The 24,249-nt window shown below is 32.5% G+C and overlaps 1 protein-coding gene across 1 annotated transcript in view; it reads left to right on the top strand.

Moving 5' to 3' along the window:
• Positions 1-24,249, top strand: part of Smp_153480 (putative cation chloride cotransporter) — a 43,039-nt gene that overhangs the window by 9,264 nt on the left and 9,526 nt on the right. Inside the window, exons 6-13 of the mRNA XM_018789370.1 lie at positions 6,284-6,455; positions 9,839-9,976; positions 13,912-14,145; positions 15,782-15,864; positions 17,702-17,826; positions 18,855-19,047; positions 20,131-20,348; positions 23,415-23,580. Of these exons, the coding sequence (XP_018654820.1) occupies positions 6,284-6,455; positions 9,839-9,976; positions 13,912-14,145; positions 15,782-15,864; positions 17,702-17,826; positions 18,855-19,047; positions 20,131-20,348; positions 23,415-23,580 (1,329 nt within the window). The remainder of the gene's footprint in view (positions 1-6,283; positions 6,456-9,838; positions 9,977-13,911; positions 14,146-15,781; positions 15,865-17,701; positions 17,827-18,854; positions 19,048-20,130; positions 20,349-23,414; positions 23,581-24,249) is intronic.

Below are 24,249 nucleotides of genomic sequence, written 5' to 3'. Positions count from 1 at the left end.
GAGGTAGTTTAAGAAAATATCTAGACTATGTAGCACGGTTTGAACTCTAATGTCATTGATTAACAACACCATAATATCTAGAACTCTACGAGTAAGAAACCGTCTCTTTGTAGAAATCTTAAATTTTGGAACTTTTCGACATATTTTTGTAATCTCTTCTTGTCAATCGTATCGATTGTTTGTTTTAGAAAAAAACGAATACCCTAAAGATAAAAGATAGAACTTTAGGTGAAGTTTGATCATAACGTATCTAGTTGTATTTTTTATTACTTTCCACAAGATGAAAATACCTTCTTATGTTAGTTCTATGATTTTAGGTTACTTTCAAATTGTTGTCTTTTAGGACATGAGTTTCAAATGTCGATTTCTTTTTCTAGACAATTCTATGACCGACCTATATAACTCACATGAGATTGTTTCATAGACGCTAAAGTTCTTTTGACTGTTCTTAACATTTACAAACAGCTGTCGAAATGAAATCTAGCGATATTTCGTAATCAAAATATACCTAAGCCAATGTGTTCAAAGTGAACTTAGCTACTGAATAATGAAATTGACTATTCTCACATTCACAATGTTGAATCTCAGCACTAATTGCATACAGTTGCCACTTAATACAAATAATCGTATAAAAATGAACATTATCAACCATGAGAAGTTACCAAAGACATGTGATTTCAAAGGATTCATGTATACGCCTTACAAACTCAACCCTTTATAGCTAATACAAAGAGTTCCTCACGAATATTTCTCCTAAGATAGTGTGATATAGATAGGGTTATAAAGATTGCAAGTGCGATAATTTAATATTGATCACAATGAAATAATTTCATCCTTTTATTTTTCTTAAGTTCTTGAATTATTTTACTACGTTTTATGTCAGTGTAACATTTTCCTCATTTATGAATATGTACCACAATTTCTCAGTTCTTCATTTTACTACCATTTGTGATCAATACCGCTGTATTTTGAAACCACTTAGAGAATCGAATTTACTCAATCGTATTGCAAATATCAGCAAGAATATTTGTGTAGACAAAATTCCAACAGAACAGAATGAATGCAACCTAACAGCTACTTATATACTCGTTAGGTAATCCATTAAACACACTTGATGTGTCCCGGTTTGTAATTCTACATATATGCACAAACCTTTGGTGTTTAAATTTATAGTTCTATAATTTGAACAATTAGTGACCAAATTCTTATAAGTTCATTTCACTGTAAATATTTCTTAATTCTTTGTAAAGCTAGCTGTAGAGTATAATGCAGTGATTAAGTTATATTTGTGTGATATTTCTTGTAAACAGGTACTTATTCCTCTATTCTTAGACGTAGACTATGAATAAAGATTTTTCTGAGGAGAGAAAGGTTGTAATATGAACTTTGTATTATTTCATAAGTACTTGTATATTATTGAGATTACTGTTTTTAGTAATGATAATAATAAGTTATACACTCCATAGTGTTAAATGTTATTTTCCAAATAGTCCATAATTTATTGTTGTTTGGTGTACTGTTTGTGTTTTTTTAAATGGTAATTTACTATTTAAGTTGTTTCATCCTCCCTCTCTCTTCCATAGTGTTGTGAATAATAAGTAGTTAGTTGATAGTGTTTTTCGAACCTGTTAAATTTAGATGGTTTCAAAGGACATTTCTGCAAATACAGATATTATTATTATTGTATTATGAGCATTTTTATTATTTTAGTGATAAAGTAATGTATATTGGTAGTTTTAAGTGTTAACTATCTATCGCCTATTAAACTAGCAGAACAATTAGATTTCAAGTTATTCTGTATGATTTTTTATAATATTGGTATGGCTTCGTATTCATTTACTCCACCAACTGTAGTTGTTTAGTTGTGATGGTCAGATTTGTTTACTACTGCAACCCAGTCTTATTGTACTAGATCGGAAAGTCTATATATATATATATATATATATATATATATATATATATATACATGGATTTTTTGAGTAGTTTTAGAGAAGGTTTTTAGCACTAGCAAAATAACAGGTTTCTGAACTGAGTTACGCGACCATTTTTACCCCGTCACAACCGTTGTCTGTCTGTTAGCAGTCGGAGTTACTACTATATGGTATATGTAGTGTAATATCACATATGTATACCTTTCATCTTCAGGCTAGGAATACTTAACCTTTTTTTCAATAGGAGTCATATTAACGCATAGTCGTATCAGCGAATAGGATTTAGGAAGTAGGAACCATCAAACAATCTGCTGTTTAGATGTTAAGATGAATCATAAAAAGTCTATTCAGCTTTGGAGTTTTATGCAAATCAACTTATGTTTAGTAAAATCAGAAAAATTATGTTTTTATCTTACTGAAAATGTATTAAAGTTGGCACACTAAAATTCTATCATTGTTTTCGTCATTGGTATCCGTTTTCGCTCAAATGTATGTTATTTTTATGTTACTTTATCGTCTGTATCGATTTATTTGTTAGATCGATTTTGTATTTGTTATTGCCATTCTTATTGTTACGTAATTTTTCCGGCTGTAAACTACAGATTACTCAAGGTTTAGTTTTTATAGAACAAAATAGTTGGAATTTAATTTATTCATTAGTTGTCTGACACCAAACCATAGTTTAGTTATATTATGATTGTTTATTTTAAATGATCTGATTGTTTCATTTTGTAAATGTATTTCTTTTGCTTTACCGAGTTCCGTAAAGACGTTATCTGCATACTTTCATATTCTGTTTCTCAATAAAAGTGTTTCAAGACTGACGGATAGTCTTTATTCTCTATACAGATTTCAATCTGTCTAGATCTGGTAGACCAAGTTTCTAAAATACTTCTTTGCTTTAAACACGCTACTTAAAATTATATAGTTTATATCATTTTCTTCACTATGTGATATATTCAATTACTTCGCAAACGATGTTAAGTCATTGTATGTTAGGAAAGATTGGATGTCTGGGATGGGATCTAAATCATTGTGTTAATACTCCTTTTTAAATGAGTGGTATTTATTGTGAGACATACTCATAAATTAACTAATCATTTTAATTCACCATATATAAAACTTTACATAACACTAATTCGGATAATAATAGTAACTCAGATAAATCTTGGAATGTCGACCTAATTTTGCGTTCTAATATATGATAAATTAATTAGTCTTCATCGTATTTATTTTAAAGCCTAATTAAGTTATGTTGTTATGGCAATGAGAGTACACTGAAAACAGGATAAGATTATACGTCAAAAGATGACTTTGTTGATCGCCATTTCTTTTCCCTGATAGGTGATGATCGTTGAGGGAATGTCCTATTTATTTGGTAATGTGAACTACACAATTCTGTTGTTTATGATTTTACTATTAACAAATCGAATAACATTCTTGAACATCTTAAATCAAGTTATAAATAAATAATATATTTGTAATATCCCGATGAGTAGAAAAATCCGATTTTCTGACGTTTCGTGACTTGGTGTAAGCCACTTCTTCAGAGAATAAAAAACCAAATCAAAATTAATCCAAGTTTAAACAGTACAACTTAACAACACGATCATTATGTGATCAATCAAAAAACACGTCTGAATGAATCGATGTCATGCCATTTCGGTTAAGATGATTCATAAGCGACATGTATATAATTTTGTGTGTGTGTATTCTATTAAGGATGAAAATTGTGTGACCTTTATGGTGATAAAGGATAGAGTTTAATTTGTAATATGTGAATTGTGAATAGTATCAAACTAGGTGGCTGGAATGGATAGTCCAAGTAGGTTGTATGGTCAGGCCTTCTTTTCTGTTGAGAGCAGTAGGATTAAGCATTATATGGAACGCTTCAGCTACTCTCCTTTCTTTGTATTTGGAAAACATTTTTGTAGTAAGCAAAGATGTATAGTGGCTAGCAGTGGAATGCAGGAGTCGCTTTTCGTCCTGTTTGGGACTCGTCAGCTAGATGTATCTGCATCTCAGAGTTGATGTTCACTGTGGGACTCGAACCCAGTAACGTTCGCTTCAAACGCCACCATGTTATCCACTCAGCTACTGAGTCCTGATAGCCACTTGCTTGTGCGATGGCGCAAAGTTTAAATTCACTTGGTATTGTTTGTTTGAATCTTCCCATTGATGCTCAGGACTGCAATCGATTGACAGTGAACATCAACTCTGAGATGCGGGTACATCTAGCTGACGAGTCCCAAACAGGATGAAAAACGCGTCCTGCATTCCACTGCTAGCCACTATCTATCTTTGTTTATAATGCCTGTCAATTAAGGCTATATCGAGGCAATACGCACAGTATGCACATATGCCAATAAAAGGCTGATCAATTGCAGTCCGAAATATCAATGGAAAGATTCAAACAAACAATACCAAGTGAATTTGACCTTTTTGTAATATGTTGAAATTTTCGAAATCGGCTTAGTGGTCGGCAGATTTAATTTGAAGTCTATTCAGTTCTACGGGATTATAAGATGGTTTCTTTGTGTATCAAATATGTTCTTTGGCTCGAGTCAAGATGTCACGAGATGACTCTTTAATATAGAAGGCATCACAATCGACACAACCTAATTTATAGACGCAGTTCTGTGTTGACATGAAGGGACTTTTTCTTTTAAGAGAACTAAAGTATTTAGAAGTGTGTTCATTTTTTAATATAATTTTATTCTGTGTTGTTTCAAGATTCTTTGAAGTTCTTCTGTTGTGCCATGACGGTATGGTAAAACTGCAGTACCAATCCATGGTATTTAATTATTATTATTATTACGTAATGAAATGTCTTGTTTTAATATACTTCTAATAATTTTCTTGGGAAAATTATTAAATTGTAAGATGCTGATTATATTCTTTTGTTCTTTTTGTTTATCCTCTTCCGATTTGATAATCTCGTCAGCTTTTCTAAAAAGATTTAGGGCTAGCGAGATCTTTGAACTCAAAGGATGTGATGAATTAAAATCAATGTAACGATTAGAGTGTGTAGGTTTTCTGTAGACGGATAGATTGAAAATTCCATTTAGATTTCTTTTCAGTAAGCAATCTAAAAGTGGTAGCTCACCATGTTCATTTTCGTTCGTGAATTTGATGTACGATGAAAGTGTTTTGATCCGTTTCGGAAAAGATCTTAACTGAGTCTTTTTTATCACAATAAAGGTATCATCTACATATCTAAGTCAAATTCGTCGTTGAATGTTGTTGACGAAAATATTTGATTCTATGTGTAGCATAAACAGGTTGGCTGCAATCGGGAATACGGGGAATCCCATTGCTACACTGTTATTTTGTTTGTATAATGTCCCGTTAAAAGTAAATAGTGTCGAATTTAAGCAGAGTTTTGAGGATTTTATGATTAGACTAATGCTTAGAAGACATCTGTTAGAAAGAGTATTATCGTTCTCTAGTAAACCACTGATGAATTCTAAGCATTTATCAATAAGAATGAAACAACATCAAAGCTTACCTTGACTTCATTCTTTTTGATAACTAATTCCGATATTTTTGATTTAAAGTCATAGGAATTTTTGATCATATTATGTAAGTTAAGTTGTAGTGGCTTAAATATGCTGCTTAGATATTTCGACAATGCATATGTTGGTGTGTTCGTGAAGTCGACTATAGGTCTTAGAGGGATGTCTGGTTTATGAATTTTAGGTAAACCATGAAAACGTGAAGTATTGCATAATCTTAAATCAAGGTAGTTACTTCATTCTCCCCACACAATAAATGGCCTAAATGCCCTGGCATGACCAAGTGTAGAAAGATTCCACTCTCCTTTTCGGGATGCTATCGTCTGGTCTTGCGTTTAAAGCTTCTGTTTGGGAATTCATGCTCACTGTCTTCACGTAGTAGGGGTGCAGGTCGAGCCCTTAGACAGGGTTGATATATATGGAAGATTTTCGTGGAGTTGGAACACTCTCCAAACCAATAGTATACATAGGTTTTAGGATCCTATAACTTATAAAGATATCTTTAGTCACTTGCTACCATGGGGTTGCATTTCTTAATGTTGATCTATTCCCCTGTAGATGTGACGTTCTGGTTAGAGTTTGAGTTTGCCATCTCTCAAAAAACTTCCTGCTTCGGTTTAGACGTTTCAACAGTATCCTGGCTAACATATATTTTATTTTATGTAATACATTCTGTTTTAGTAGTAATTTGTACTAGATTTTGCATGTATTAAAGAAATAATTAAATGCCGTACATACTTGTCTTATATTTCTTTTCTCATAAAATAACTTGCACGTAATCAACAGCATATACTATGCTCAACATTTTGTATTTATTTAAAAAAAAATTTGTTACAGGTTGTGATTATTGTTATTATATGCGTATTTGCTAGTTTCTTTCTACAACCAAAATTAATACCTTTGCCAAGATCTAATTCGCTTACCTATAATTCATCAATACCAAATAATGTAACTATATTTGCCGAGTTTACTGGCCTAAATGGGAATACATTCAAAGAAAATATTTATCGTAAGTGAATTTTATTCTGGTATTGAAGAAACGTGTGAATATTCTTTTGTTGTCGGTTATATTTCTAATTATCACTCTATATTTGTATAATTCTATATTATCAATCAATTTTATTCCAGAGCAATGTTTATTTTGTAATGTATATTGATTAGTTACTTATTCTATTTCACATAAACATTGTTTTCTAATGACTCTACTCATGTATTTGTAACGAAACTGGAAAGAAATCTCAATCTTATCAAAATTGGATACAATTCATTTGATATAATATACTAAGCTAGTAATCTAGGGGTTAATTGTGGTAATCGTGCCACGAGTAAGGTTATTTTTAAGTTTATTTACCATACTTTTATATAGCTCAGTGTTAATTTTCTGAAACCATCTTGATTAATATAGCCTTAGGTTTTAGGAGATGACCGGTTTTCAACTGTGCGTATCGGTAAATAAATAAATGAATTTAAATGTAAGTTGAAAATATTTAGTTCAATCAAGCCTATACTTCATATAATTATCTCTGACACAGTGATTAGAAGCTCAGTGCTATAATCGGTAAGCCACTGTTCCATTTATATCGGTGGACCGTGCTTCATTTTATCTTATTCGAAACACTTGTAGTCACGATTTTATCATATTAACTAGAAGCTTATAAGCACTAAGTGTATTATTTTTCATGAAATCTACACTGATCATTTGCTTAATAATTTTTCCATTTACCTCGAGATTATTGTATGTTACTTATCAATCAAGCTGTAGTCAGCTTAACACATAATAAACATCTGTCTTACCGAAAATAATTTTCTAGAGGGAGCAGAAATAAGATGTAAAAATCCTTGATAATAATTCCTGTAGTCACAGACTACTATTTCATGGATTTTGTAGGTAAATAGAAGTTAAATTCACAAAATGAAAAAATAAATTGACTTTGTTTCATTGGTATCTGATCGATTAGATACAATCTTCCGCTGATAAGAAATCTGTGATATAAAATAAAATCTTTTTTGGCATTGAGTTTTCTTATCTATTACTTTTCGGTTGACACCTTTCAAAACGGTTCTATGGAAATGAGAATATGAATACAGTTTGCATTCTAAGACAACAACTGAAACGTAGTACATGAGTGAAAACATAATTACCTGTACATCTGTCTTCTAGGACGCACATATCACATATATTTGATTTTCTTATGAGACAATTTTATCACTATGTCCATGATGAACAGAAAAATGACTAGTTTGTTTGAATCATTTTCACACTATTAGCTAAGTTTATATGTGTGTTGTTAATTTGTTAGAAATTGGTCTTACTAACACTGCGAACGTTCTTTTTACATCATTGATTCAAAGAAATAGATGTTTAGTATGTGATCTATGTGTTTGGTATTCCTAAAACTACATAGATCGGCAATTAGAGAGTTTATATGGTTATGTTTCACGACGGTGCTACAGATATTCTCACAATTTTTCTACTTTTTCTTATTCTTTGATTTTAAAATTAGTTATTGATGTTCATATGTTATCTAAACTCTTAGATTACTCAGGGTGTACACGATTTTGCTATATAAAAATGAGTTTATATCATTTCGCGTTAACGTTAAAGGAGAAATGTAGATTTATGATTTTGGGGAGAAATCGGCACAATATTTCCTTCATAGAAAATAATTTTTGAAAGTACTCCGGAAATTTTTGATCTCTTTCAAACCTTATTAGATTTTAAATCATTCCGTATAATCTCATTGATCGACCTTTATTTCATTCCTCTTTGATCGATAATGCTCCTCTCTGTTTATTTCATCGATCATGATGCCTTATTACATCATGTTATGTAAATACATTTGAACTACTTAAATCGACTCGTGAACTTTATATCAAACTCTGTTTTAGTTCCATCAGGCTATCTCAAGTTAGGTCCATATAAAAGATCATATGTATTTAACATATTGGAACACAAAGAAACCTATGTTCATTGTGCTTTATGCTTCTGATTTGTTGTTCGATTGATATCTTTTTCTATGCAAACAGTCATCAAAACTGCTAATTCGAATAAGAATTCAGATCGAAACTAGAATCCAGTGGAAGCAATAATTGATATTTTGTGAAATAGTGTAGAATAGACAAACAAGTTCAAGTGCTAACTGCAATAGGATTCGCTTTGTGTGCATCATGACGAATGTCAAATTGTGCTGTATAGTAATCCAATATATATATATATATATATATATATATATATATATGAACACATAAAGATTGGTACAAGTATGGTAAAACAGAGCAAAAGTAAATAGAAATTACTGTATGAGAGCAAAATAATCATAATGATAATGAGAGAAGCCATTCAGTTAAGAGGAATACAACCAGAAGGAATTCCTTCAGTTAAAGAAGTTACTCTCCCTATAATGAAGAAAGTGAATGAAAGTTACGGCAGAATCGCTATTGGCTTCTATTATGAGCCATATCTGATAACGTCTCAAGCCACTGTGTTGCACCATCTTGAGGACCGCAACCCGAGAGTCATGAAGGACTAACAAAAGCCAGTCCTGCACAGCTTTCTTACGACTATACCGTGTCGTACATTGACCAGCTCTCCGTTTTTTCCAACCAGTCCCACCATCGGGAAGTAATGCACGATGTGTGCTTCGTAGGATATGTCCAAACTACCGAAGTCGGTATTTCAAGATGGGGACACCAATTGAATTATCGTCTCTGTACTCGAACATACGTTCCCGAATCTCTGCATTACTGCATGGTGTTGGTACTGGATGTCTGCAATCCTTCCGAGAAAACGACGATTAAACACAAAGAGTTGTCTAACATACTCAATTAGGAGGTTAGGTTTCGCAAGCACACAGCAAAACTGCTCACAACGACGCGACATTCAGCCAGACTAACATCACGAAGGCGCCAAAGATGTCCCAGATTGGCATAAGCCTCTCTGACTTTCGCTATACGTGAATTGATCTCAAACTCACGCCACCACCAGCATTTATGCAGCTACCCATATACACGAACTTCTCGACTACTTCTTAATTCTCATTACCAAGAGTGATTGGAGGTTCAGAGTCCTGCTAGTCTTGTAACAGTACTTTTCATATAGGTGGGTGGGGTTGCAAATCACATGCCATACCTACGGCTACTGGTTGCCAACTGATTAAGTGTGGATTGCATGGCTTGGGCATCGCCTCACAGTAAGGCAATATCATCCGCATACTCAAAGTTGAAAAGTATTTCTCCGAGGGACAGATCCACAAGAACAAACAAACTTAGTGATGTAGGTGTCAACGCAAAGGTTGAAGTGGATAGTTTTAACAAAATGATGACTATAACTAGGAGGGTTATATATGTGTTTATATATTAACCATTGTATTTCTGGATTTTTGTACTTTTTAGCTATGTATTCAATTGATTATACTACTGGTCTATTGACGTCATTCGTCATTGTTTTCTCCGTATTATTTTCTGGGGTAACTGGGATAATGAACGGTGCGAATGTGTCTGGTACGTTGATATTACTTTCTCATTTCATCAGTCTTTTCACATTCAAGCCTTGACTGCTCAATATGCTTTGGTCAAATCTTCATTTCTGCCAAAATTTATTTCTCAATAACATGTGCTCAACATATATATAAGTATATATTTTTTTATAAGATTGTCAATTTTATGCCTAAAATCAAACACTACCAGTTACACCTAAAAGTGTCAAAGTCAAAAGTGGTTGATTTGTCTTGAAATACGTAACTATGCTCCAAATCGTGAATAAGTTTTCAAACTTTGAACCGTAAGATTTACGGACGATTGTTGCACCTCTATAATAAAACGGAATGTACGAAATGTTTTTATGAGTGGAGATATGCTATCTCAGTGTGTTTAACATGAGTAACTTCAGATAAAATCGTATCGCGCATTTTTATGAATCATGGAGTAAGCTAGTTCATCGAAATAAATCGGTAATCAAGTTTGGCAAGTTGCTTGCTGTAACGAGTTACGAGCTTTAACATATGAGTCCTAGAGACAACTGAAGCGTGCTGTCTATTATTTTGGGAATATGTGGTATCATGTAAAGCGTAAGAATAGGTTATTATTATTGTCTTTCATTTAGTCTATGTTAATCTGCTAAGACGGGGTTCGGCCTGTGCAGAGTATTCATTAGTTGATATGATTTGCAGAGTAGATTTGTTGAACAACCAATATTATTAATGTTAAGTCTTTTACTTGATTAACGCAGAATACGATATGTATGCGAATGCACTCAAACGTATAGAACGCCCCAGTGGCAAATCAGAGGACAGAAGAAGCAGAAGTGATTACGGGGTAACAGTCAAAAATGTGCAATAAAACATGTGTATTTATGATTGTTAGCGTTGGCTATAACATCGTTATAATTCAACTATTCCTCAAAGAGGAAAGTTATACTACCGTCAGATCGTAGCATTGCACGTTAATATTCTAGAAAGCCTCATCAGGTTCTGATTGGGTGGAAACTCTTCGTCTTCTTTAGGGCCTATAGAGGCTCCATAGTGCTTCCCGGAAGCCGTTCCAATAAATAGAAATAGTGAATACTTTAATAAAATATATTTCCCCCATAGAGATTAAGAGTAAAGAACGTCTTACAGTTGTAGACGGATAAACGATGAAGATGAAAAATGTGGCGAAATAATAATTCGGTTAACCGATCCTTGTTGAACACGTTTGAATGTTTCCATTTGATTGCATTTAGTCAATATCACTACCTAATTTCGACCTGATAATTTCAAATAAATTGAGCAATGAATGAAGTGTTTAGAATAAAGTGTAATTTAGATTTAGAATAATACTCTGTGAAAGTCTCTAGCACTGAGCCTCATGACTTGAGCTTCATCCGCTACTCAACTAAATCCATCCTCTAATCGTCGTGACCACCGAAACTTTAAACACAATCCACAACATCGATTATTTTTGAAAAGACGACTTACATCAAGTTGTGAAACGTTAAGAACTCACTTCTGTAGTCATTGTTATGTTACAAATAGATCATATTATTATAATTATCATGAATTAAGTGAATACGTCTTGCCACTTATATAATCTCAATTATTATTTTACTTACCTCAGAATGCCTCAATCTTGTTTTCATTTATTGGGACCTACAGATATTTAGCTCAATTTTATAAAAGCATATGAAACCTTTTACCCTAAAGATGTAGAGTCACATCTATTTTGCAAGGATTATGATATTTCTGGTCACTTGATTTCTCCTTGACTCGTTGGAGAACTGAACTGTTTTTATGGTCAAACCTCATTCATCAAGCCGTTATTTTGTAGCAAAATAATTTGATGGTAAGATTAGTTAAATTTTGGAGTGTAATGTGGAAGTGGATGTTAATTAGGGCTTGCGTCAATATCCGTTGGACTAGTAGTCGTTATAGTTTTAAAAGTGAATTGATGTGTTGTTATCCTAGTTTCAGTTATCACGTTTATCCGAGGTTGAATCGATTGAAATAAGGGATGAAGTACGAGGAAGGCTTGAATGCCCCCCAACACTAGAGACTTTAAAAAGCATTGAAATAGATCATACAAGAAGTACTTTTTTACATGTGACTCATAGTCTAGTACCACAATTTTTGAAGGCCGAATTAACTAAATATTTTTTGGAGTTTCAAACCAACTAATTATAGATATATATATATGATTTTTTTAGGTGAGTTAAAGAATCCTTCTCGTTCAATCCCTTTGGGAACTCTATCTGCTTTACTTTGCACATTGTTAATTTATCTCGTTATGATGATATTCTCAGCTGCTTCTAACAGCCGGTAAGCAAATGTCTCATACACTAGCTATCAGTTTTTTTCTTAATTTACTAATATATCTTTATGGATTTCATCGTCACGCACATAGAACTGTATATTAGTACTTAAATTTTAGAAAGCAATGTATGGACTATAAGGCACCTGATCAATACTGTGTTTTTTCTAGACTCTTAAAACATCCTTAAGAAGTGTATCCAGCTAACCACATTTGTATCTTGACAACCGATTGGACTGTATTTTTATACATTAGACGTTTTGTCACAACTCATAATTTCTGGTTATTTAGGTCATTTATTACGTCATAATACAATTTAGAGTCGTGAATAGCACCTTTTTTGAAATCAAAACACTACTTCCTCTTAAAAAAGATTAACTTGTCGAAATAAAGAAAGGGGGTAATGTTACTGTGGTTACTGGCATCAGTTCACACAAAATAAGCAGCTTTGTCGTTGTAAATTGACCATATTTTGGTTTAAAATAAGATTCATTGTGCATTCATCTTAAGTTTTATCGCGTTAGATTTTAAGTTATTAGTTCAATGTAAGTTGCAGTCAACTTACATAACCTTATACGCTTCATGGTGATTACTGGACAGATGTATATATCTATTTATCTACACATATATATTAATGTAAACACGTGTTTCCAATTATAGAATATTTCTATTCAAAGTGTACCTTTCGATATAATTATACTCTGCTCATAATTTTCAGATATAGCACCGCGATTATTTCTGATCTGAAACAACTGACTTCATAGTTAAAAAGTTATATTTTTGCACTATTCCTTTTTTTAAATATTGTGTTGAACTACTAATGAGTAATTACAAGTATAGTGAACGAGAACACAGACTAGGACAACCGTATAGTAAATACTTCAGTTGCAAAATATCCATCATTCGTCTAAGACTTTGTTCCTTCACCTCCATACCAATCGCTCTCTGTTCTCGTTCTCTTCGATATTTTCAACCTTCTGCCTCTAGGTATTCCATTTTCGGTTGGTGATACATACTATTTATATCCGTTGACATCAGTAGCACATACCACACAAGGAATACATGATAATATTTTAGCGAACCAAGATATATGTGAATATTTTCATAAATTTTCGAGTATTATGATTCATTTTGTAAACTGTTGACTTTCTCAATGTGATTCTAATCGATAAAAAAAATCAAGGTTGCGAAATCTGTCTATATAATCAGTAATTTCTGTTATTACTGATCATATATCATGTTGTTGTAACGAAACAAGGACAATAATTTTTTTTACTGACTACAATGAATTCCTTAGATTTTATTGCTTTCTCTTCATCTCCCTAAAAAGGTAGTAAGTATAGTTAGTTTAAATTACTGCTATGTTCATTAATTTGAGAGTTTAAATATTCATTAAGAAAGAATTATATTATTTGTAGTCAGGTGAAAATTAAACTTTTAACAGAGTCTTTTTTCTACAATTTTCCGCCAGTTTACGTAATGATTCTCTATCTCTCTCTCTGCTAAGTACTGCAATGTCATAATATTAGGCAAGAATATTTTGTTTCATCCGTATAAAGTGTATCTAAGTTCGATCAAAGGTAAATGCTATAATTTTTTATACATATTTTCCTAGACAGAAGTGCCGCAAAAATACTATTTGTTTTTCTTTAGATTTAAAGATACAACTTTGATTATTTGAGTGATTTGTGGATTTTTTTCTAGCATTTGTTTTTACTTATTTGATTTTGTTGTGTCTTTTTTTCTATTATGTCATAGATATCTGTTATTGAATAACAATATTTTTATGCAATCAATTAGTTTTTGGCAACCAATCGTTGTAATAGGTGTTTTTGCTACTACATTATCAGCAGCTTTAGGCAATCTTATTGGAGCTTCACGTATATTGGAAGCGATAGCTCGTGATGAATTATTTGGTAATTTTGGCTAATTATTAACGTTTTATATTCTATTATTCAATTAAATATTACTGTATTTGAATAGTATTTTCTTTTGAATAGTTAACGTCAAGAATATTGTGTAATATTTATTTATTCTTCATTAAGAATGTGTTTTTATTTTTATGTATTTGTAATACGAGTATTTTGCATTTGTGGATGTCAAATGTCTACCATTCTTAAGATTCACTTATTCAGGAATTTTTAATTATATTGAGTTGTTTTGCTAGAGACCTTGAAACTAATCGTTCTTTCTTGGTCGTTACAATCATCTGGCTTCATTTTTTAATCTTTATGTTTATATATAAATTCATTTGATTCTAGAATATTATCTTGATATAGGCAATGAGGTGAATTTTCACCTTTTATTTTCCTTGAAATCTGTTTGTTTCCTTTCGATCTTTGAGGAATCATTTTTATTCTCAATAATTTTTGTAGTTAACTTGGAAGATAAGATTAATTAAGTCCTAATGTATATCGAGATGGTGAAAAAATTCCGTTTTAATTGGTAAATAAGTGAAATAGTTTCGTATCTTCAGTAAATTATTTGGTAATTCGTCATTGGCATGTGATAATGTTAAGTTAGCTGATAGATGGAGAGACAGACTAAAAGAGTAAACTGATTAGTCTCACTCAACATTATCTTAGTCCTGTGAAATTAAATGAAAGCTACTAATCGACTGTAATCAAACAGCGGTAGAAAACACTTGTTTTGTTTTTACTAACTTACTTTTCTCTATCATATGAGTTTTCTAATCGTGTATGAGAGTGCAGTGATAGCAGTAACTATAAAAGATTGATGTGTGCTAAAGTATTTCAAAAAACGATTCTCATGTTATGTTCATTTCACACATTATCCCATAGTTTTTCTTCACAGCTATTGATAAATGTTTAGATGGAATGTCGAAATGATTAAATGACTTAATTCTTAACCATAGTGCCATAGGTCGGATCCTCTTTTCGGCAAACTGTGTAATATTTTCCGTTTTTGCATATGGAGCGCAGCTCGAATTCCAGTACACAAATCTGTACAGATGAATAAAACATACGTACTATGTTAGGATCGAAATCCGTCGTGTTCTAAAGCTTTACAAAGATTTTAAACAAAATAGACTTCATAGTTTAATATCTTATATCAATTCATGCTAGCTAATTGTTCTTATCATTAAAAAATTGCCAACAATTCGTATGAAGTTAACCCTATCAACTCAAACAATTGTTTGTGTTTAATTTTTCTCTCTGTAGGAATTTCAACTTTTCTATTTCCTCTTATATATAGTCAGTGAAATCTTAATAAATCGTTGCAAATATTAAATCTTTTCAATAATATATTGTTTTATTACTCGCTTATTTATGTTTTCATTTAACTGCTATCTCTTGAGGTCATGTTCATGTATGTTGTTTCAACTATCTTCATGATTATATATCCCACTCTATATTACTTAGTAACAATAGCCTTTATTTTAATGCCCTTTTTTAAAATATTTTAATATATTTTGAAAATTAATATTTCCTTCAAGATTTCCAAATCCAAATGTCAGTCAGACAATACAATACCACATAATAAATGCTTATTATATAGTATATATAGTATAGTGCTTTTTGCTTTGAATAGGTCGACTTCTTCGTCCAGCTAAATGGACCACAAAACGTGGAAATCCGATAGTTGCAGTCCTTTCTGCTGGGTTTCTTTGTTTAGTGAGTTGGTTGATTATTATGCACTTTATTTACTTAGTAATTGTTGAAAGTGGAAGCTTATTATTATTTGTAATTATAAGGTACTAGTTGTTTTCTTCTGGATTTCTAGAATTTTTTTACTATACTCTGGCTTATATTATTCGTTTACTCTTTCTACAAAGTGTATACTAAATCTGTTTGTCTTTTCTAAGCTTTACAAAACTTTGTAACACATTGGTTAGGTTTCGAAATTTTTTACGATATTACGATTATATCAATAACTCCAAATGGTAGGTAATTGAGATTTATTTTTTCCGGAATCTTAATACTTATTATACTTATAAGAAATAGATATTTTCGTAAATAATGCTCTGTCACCAGTAATTTTATTCATGGAAACCAAGTGTGTACTTTACAGACACTTATTGGAATAATTTCTCTTCAAATGAGTACATAAAAAATGTTAGCTTCCTATATTCCTTTTCTTTCAATCATTGAACCGCACGTAATCTATTGAGTTCTGACTGACGTTTTATTTTGTTCCTGGTAGTTTTTTTCTTGTTTCATATTATTGATTGCCGTTACTTGATTAATTAAGGTTCTCTATTTAGTTTTATTAGAGCCTAGTTGGACATGAATATATTAATAACATACTCTGTATAGAGCCCGGTAACTCTATCTCAAATATGTAAAGAAATATTAGTCTTTAATGGTTGGGACTCTGTTTTGGACTATCTATTCAGAAACAATACTTTTGAATTGGGTATTTGTATAAAAACATTAAAAACAATGAGAGGGCTATGCTGGTAAATGGTATCAGTTGTACATATACAGTATTTTATTGGCAGCCATTTTTAAACATCATTGTAGATTTCGGAAATAATTATTTACTTATTCTTACTGCAAAAATTAAAACTGAAACTAAGCGAATATGATTTTTGTAAAAAAAACTCATCATTACAAGAAATGTACAACAATATGATGTGAATTTCCTATTTATTTTTAATATATTTTTGATGACTTCAAGCCGTAATATTGGTTAAAAATGTTAGGATCACCTTTAAAGTTCCCTTAAACCAATACGGGTGACCATAATGGAAGTTCTAATAAATATATCATACAGGTCATGTTTTGAGCTACTTCAACAAAATGAATAAAGCAATTAGTCCCTTTGATAAATTTGGTTAGTGTAATAAGAAGACAATGATTACCAAAACTATGTGATGTATTAGTGCAATACATTTCCAACAGACTGATCACGCATACATGTTAAGAACATTTTTACATAAAAATAGGTCAGTTAGACTAGAAATGGAAGGTAAGAGGAGACAAAAATAATAGAGAAAATAATATGAAACTACATCACGCTGGTTAATAAACTAATATTACGAGGGTAGTTTTAAGGTGAGAACAAACTGTTTTTGAATAAATAAAGGGTTTTTGAATTTTCGTATGGCAAAGGCTTTAATAAACACTCTTTGACACTTTTGTACAAAAGCCAAGTTAACACCAATCTTATGACCTGTTTCCTGTTATATGTTTGTCGATAGAGTGTGGGATCAAATTGTTCGAAATGTATTGTACTAGTAGATCACATAGTTCTGACAATCCTCATTTTCTTACTACATTATCCAAAAATGATTAGAGCTTCCTATTTAGTACCTTTCATGTTAATTTAACAAATAATTTAAAATAGCTTACTCTCTTAATTGCTCAAACAACACTCAATTTTCCACTTGAGGATGATTTGAAATTTGGTTGCTTATTAATATTCACTTGTTTATTTCTTGTAAATTTTATCAGAAATCAATTATGATATACACTATTTGTTCTTGTTTTTTGTTTGGTGAAAATATAGCTAATTTTACTGATTGGTAGATTAAATGCTATCGCTCCACTTGTATCTGTTCTATTTTTACTGGCTTATGCTTCGGTGAATTTGGCCTGTGCTGGTTTAGATGCTGCCTCACCACCAAACTTCAGGTTAATCTGTTAAAGTATAATGTTCTGTTTGCATCTTATTCTTGGTTTCAACCTCACTTTATGTGAATCGTTGCATTTATGATTTGTAGCTTAGACTTAAACTTTATTTTCTCAACCGATGTAATTAATAGTTTCCCCCGATATTTTATGTTCATTAGATTGACAAGACACCATACAATATACTCTTGGTAGTTTTAGCTCATTTTGCTTGTAACTCTTTTATCAAGTAGAAATTTATATATTCAAGTTTGCAAAAATTCACATATGGCCTAATGGATACTACATGGTTCTCTATAATAAAATAGGATTCTAATCTACGAAGTAAACTCAATTAGTTCCTTGGTCTCGTTGTACACATTTGTCGATAAGTTTTTCTTTTCAGATCGATGGTTGTTGTTAAATTACAAGTTTTTACAACTCATTCACAAAATAAAAGTTGATTTACTTAGAGTCACAATTCAGATGTGAGGGTTAAAGATACTACCCAATTGCCCAAACTAAAGTAGATGAAACCCGACCGTTGCTGCTACCTTGACGTGGTGGTCGGGCTTGCCTGTCGTGATGAACCAATCGAACTATACTGACTGGAACAATCGTTCCTCAAGGTCCTACCATGCCGGACAGGTCGGTTGAAGAGCGGTAAGACTAAAAGCAGCAAACCCAAGGTTCGAAGTTGTACTGCTGACTGTACAGAGGTGTGACAGTAGTAAGGTGTTTCCTCCAGACAACCAACATAACAGCGGTGCTGCCTTCCCACAAGGGGTGGGGTGGGGTTAGTGAATGATAAGAAAATCTAGATATAAATTTGTGTGGTAAATGATTTTATGTTAAGAATAGATCTAACATTCGAAAAAAAAGAAACACTGTTTATCTTTACCCGATTACTTGGCAAAAAGTAGTAAAAGGTTTTCGCTTAAAAATTGTATTTAAATTTCATAAGAAAATGAAATAGATTCATTTCATCATTATGTGTAATTTTCTATACCAATTATCGCATTATCTTTTTTCTTCACATTTCACTTTTTCAGACCAACATTTCGTTATTTTAATTGGATCACTTCAATATTGGGAATGATTGGTTGTATCATTATGTGTTTATTAATTCAACCAATATATACGGTAGTCGCAATTATTGTTTTAGGTCTACTTGTTTTTTCACTATATCAACGGCATTTAGAATCGTCATGGGGTAACATTGGACAAGCTCTTCTATTTCATCAAGTAAATGTTTTTAATGTTAAGAAAAAGATTACTTGACTTTGATTTAGTTGAAATCAAAGTTTTCTCATCTGCATATCTTTCTAAATCTATAAGTATTTTATGAAATGAGTATGTCAATTGAATTTTGTAACCTTTTGATGAACTGTCAGTCAATTTATAGAATATTACAAATTTTCTTCGATTTGTAGTATGATATTTTAAAGATTAGTTCATAGAAATGGTGTTTTTTATTCAGGAAATTCTGTAAAATATGACTACCTCATAAATATTACTTTTTTAGTGTTTTCTCACAATGATTTTCAGCGTTTTGTCCTATTATCAGTATAAGGTTGTGGAGATTATTAAACTTTTATTATGATCATGAACCCGTCAATGTTAGACCACTATGGAAAACCTTGAAACGCTGAACGGTCGTTTCGTTTCAGTATGGAACTGCACAACGGTGTGCATCTACGATCTCATATGCGGGACTTGAACACAAGACCTGTCTCGTGCGAGCGCTTATCCTCTAAACCACTGAGTCGGTATCCAATGGCGTTAATGTTTAGCTTGTTCTTTGATGATTGGTTTGAAAAGCATTTTTTAACTCAGTCTACTTGGTTTCGAGACATTTACAATTTGTGAATATCATATGTTTAAGTGTACTTTTCTAGTAGGTAAAAATGAAACATCAAATTGTCACTAACGCATCAGGGACAGAAGCAAAGTAGGAAAGAAGAATTTACCAAACTGTTTGATGAGAATAACATAAACATCCACCATAAACTAATTTCATATCTGTATTTGTAAAAGCTTATTTACTAGTTTTGTCCAGTTAATCTTATTGTTTCTTCATTGATTTAGTATCAATTAACAGTGGTAAATAATAATAATGATCATAATAATAATAATATGTGTAGTGCATATATATCTGGTGCCCCCTTGCACCAATATTTATGTTTAAATAAATAAACAATTAACAGTTGTGCGATAAGCTTTTCTAGCTGAGATCGGTCAATAAATCATCATATTATCACTACCGCATTTCTTTTACATATTAAATGATGATTTGGTGTATAATACTCATGAAATTTATTTTTATAGATCCGTAAGTATTTATTATTGTTGGATGCCCGTAAAGATCACGTTAAATACTGGCGACTTCAATTACTGTTACTCGTTGCAAATCCACGTTCGTCAGCCTCACTTGTACAGTTTATGAATAGTTTGAAAAAAGGTGGTCTGTATGTAGTTGGTCATGCAATTTGTGGTGATCCAGATGAGTTCGTCGATCAATCGGATCCATGTCTAAATCAGCGTTGGTAAGTGTAAATCTATTTTGCAAGTAGGCTAATAATGAAGCAAGAAAGTGTATTACGTAAATTAAAATAAGTTTCAAAGGTCTTGATTTTAATACAACCTACCTTTGAAATGGTCACACGTATCACTATGTGAAGTTATTACTTACTTACTTCTGTTACCCCTCATGGAGGAACATAGGTCGCCCACCAACAATCTCCATCGAACTCTGTCCTAGGCAATCCTTTCCAGTTGTTTCCAAGTGCCATTTATTCTTTTGATGTCTAATCCCAGTTCCGATTGCATTATGTTCTATGGCCTTCCTCTTTTCCGTTTCCCTTCATAATTCCAAATTAGCCCGTCTCATGATGCAGTTTGGTGATTTACTCAATGTATGTCCTATCCACCTCCAGCATCTTTACCTAACTTTCTCTTCAGATGGAAGCTGGTTTATTCTCTACCACAGTAGGCTGTTGCTGATGGTATCCGGTCAATGGATATTGAATATCTTTCTTAGACAGTTGTTTATAAATACTTGTACTTTTTTGATGATGGTTGTAATAGTTCTCGACGTTTCAGCTCCGTATAGTAGAATTGTCTTGATGTTCGTATTAAAGATGCGAACTTTGTTGTTGGCTGTGAAGTAATTCCTGATAGCATTATCATTATTGAACTAAATAATTCAGTTTGAAATGACTTGAATAATTCTGTTGTTAATATTTTTATCGGAATATAATCCGCATTGGTTGGAATATAGATAGCCTGTGACGATTGCTTCGATGTAGCTATTATGATACAAGTTGATATAGAATTCATGGAATAATGCTTGTAGTGGAATCTAGGACGCACATTTCGTCGTGAAACTGGTCATCTGGGTGTACCTGCATTACACATTTGAATCTCGCTCTGGTACTCGAATATATCTATTATATATTAAGTTGTTTGGTAATGAATATATCGAAGCAGTTCTCACAGGATCCCCATATTGTTGTGACTTGATCAAGGTCGTCGCCAATTTGTTATGACTTTACAAAATAAACAAAGGACGTCTCCTAATTTGTTATTGGTTTTTATGTTCGGCTTTTATTCACGCGAATTATCCACCAATGGAAATACGACTTTTCCGACCTTAACACTGTGACAATGACGTTCGATCAGTATGAGTAATCTAGCGTCCTTATTGGCCCTTTATCCCCCTAGTCCTTCCACTTGAGTCCAGAACACCAATGACAGCTTCTGTTATTCGAATCTATGCGAATCGTTTTTTTCAAGCATACTCTGTTTATATACCAGACAGACAGACCACACCATAAAATAGAAAATAATATTTGTACAAGATCAGGCCAAATGTGGCTGTGAACGTGGGAGACAGTAATCAATAAACTGAGCATAATTTAGGAACAGTAAATCGTATAATAATAATCAATAGGTCAAAATAAAGCTTATAATAAGATGAATATAAATATACATAATCTAGTTACTGAATAGTTAGGCAATAAGAATATATGTAGAATAATCGCCCCCAAATGCCGTGGTACAGCCGAGAGTGGGGAGAGTCCGCTCTCCCTCTCGAAATGCTTTCACATGGTCACGCGTATACAGCCTCTGACAGGGAAGTCCTACTCACTGCTTTCTCGTGGCGGGGGTGTTGTTTACAAAATTAAAAGGACGAAAAGCGAATGTCCGGCGCTTTAACCGTGTTGTCGGACACGGCGAGTCCACCTAGGGGAGTTGGAAAAGCCTGATTCCAAACCAATGGTGCACATGGGCTCCAGTATCCTAATGGAACAAATAGCGTATGAATCAATCGTTGGTAACCGGCTACCATGGGACTGCATCTCCTCACGATGCTCCACTGCCTTGTGGATCAGATCTTTAGGTCAAAGGCTCGGGGTGTGGTCCCCTAAGAAAATCACCTGCTTCAGTTTGGCAACCTGTTCAGTATCGCGGCCCTCACACAAATCGAATGAGATTTGTGCGGCGCATATGTATCTGGTGCTTCCTTGTACCAATATTTATGTGTTTAAATAAATAAATAATACGGTCCTGGGAGTTACCCGTACTTATATCTTCGCTAGGATATAACACATATGCCAACTATTGCAGATCAAATTTTGGTCAAAATATCAATAACGGGTTGATTCAAGTCGTTTCAAATTAAACTAAATCTCATAGCCGTTTCAGGAGTGAGTGGATATCTGAACTCAGTAGCTAAGTGGATAACGCCTTGTTGTTTGAAACGAACATTACTGGTTTCGATTTCTGCAGTGAACATCAACCTTGGAATGCAGGTTCCTCCAGCTAATGAGTCCCAAGTCGAACAAAACGCGCATCTTGTTTTCCACTGCTAACCACATTCCATTTATTATACATTATTCGATTGGATAATTTTGTTTAGTCTTCTGTTAGTGAAACTTTATATAACATACCTTTCTTTTTATTCTTTTTTTATCTAATAGTAGATTATCATAGGGTTTATCGATTAAGTAGTACATGAATTCGTTTGTAATTTAGTGACGTCTTTTTAATACATATGAGCAATTCCACTTATTTATTTAATGTGCTTCCATCTGTATTAATAGCTTATAATTTTAATTCTTGATAAAATTTGAATTAATGCCTAGTGTGTGTAGCTTTGTAATGTATGAAAATTCAGATATGGTAAACCAATTTGTTTTACGCACAATCAAACAGTAGCATTGTAAAGTATGAAAATCATACATTCAATACATCATTCGCATATCTTCCTTCAGTTTTTTTTACATACTTCTTCATTCTTCCGATCCTATTTTTATTCCTGTTGCTCCTTGTTTTCCTTCCTCTTCTCTTTATTTCACTCTTCTGCCCGTAGGCATTCTACTTCCGGCCCCATGTTACATACTGCTTATGTCTTTTCGCATAAGTAGTGCTCACCACAGTTTAATGCTTATTCGATGAATTTTGTTTCTCCATCATGAATATGACTTCTATATTAATCATGAAGTTGTTGAGAATTTTTTCCGAAGACAATATATACTCATGTTTATATTGTTTGAATTTTTTAACCATGATTTAAGGAGTTTGTTAAATTCTATCATTTTTACATATAGGTATTGGACACAATATGTGAAATACTTGAAAACTAAAGCATTTGTAGAAATCACAATTGACCGAAGTGTACGCAGAGCTATATCCCATCTTATTCGAATTTCAGGTTTGGGTGCAATGCGTCCAAATACAGTGTGTTTAGGATTTTATGATGATAAGCCGTCAGTTGTAAGTATCTTTTTTCTGCTTTATTCATTCTTCATATTTCATAACTTACATTATTTATTGATATGTCCCTTTTCACTATATTATTTCAGATAGTTCGACATATTTGTATAAATAAAATGGTATTTGGCATAATTTTTACTAGTTTTATTAATAGTGAGTGGTTTATTAGCAAGCAATTAAATATGTTGATTCATTTCTACTACTAAGAATAATGTTACTACCTTTAGTACCCCGGGATATCTCTCGACGGTTTGATCTAGCTATGAAATCCATCGACTTGGAACAATGTGCGCTTGTATCAGGTTCTACACTGCACATAACTAACTGACCATATTTGGTATGTCTTAGTACTGAAATACTAATCCATCTCAAATTATCGGTTTGGCATCCTTTAGATGACAATTTGTCAACGCCATGATCGATCGAGATACCTTGTGATACTTTTAACTTTTTTTTACTAGATTACTTCGTCAAAAATACTTTACGTCGTGAAGTTAGTTATTAAAATACCTAATCAGTTAGTCAATCACCGGGTTAAAGGTTTAAAACTTATGACACCTGCCTCAACTTCAATGGGCTTCGTAGTTCTCTTTCACAAATACAGTGTAGTTCAGAGCTAAATGAATAAATTTTTACTGTTATGGATGGTCACTTTACTAATAAACCAAA

This window comes from Schistosoma mansoni, chromosome W, assembly GCF_000237925.1.
Source record: "Schistosoma mansoni strain Puerto Rico chromosome W, complete genome".
NCBI lineage: Eukaryota > Metazoa > Platyhelminthes > Trematoda > Strigeidida > Schistosomatidae > Schistosoma > Schistosoma mansoni.
The sequence above is the reverse complement of the archived record's forward strand: the minus strand, read 5'-3'. Positions and strand labels throughout refer to the sequence as shown.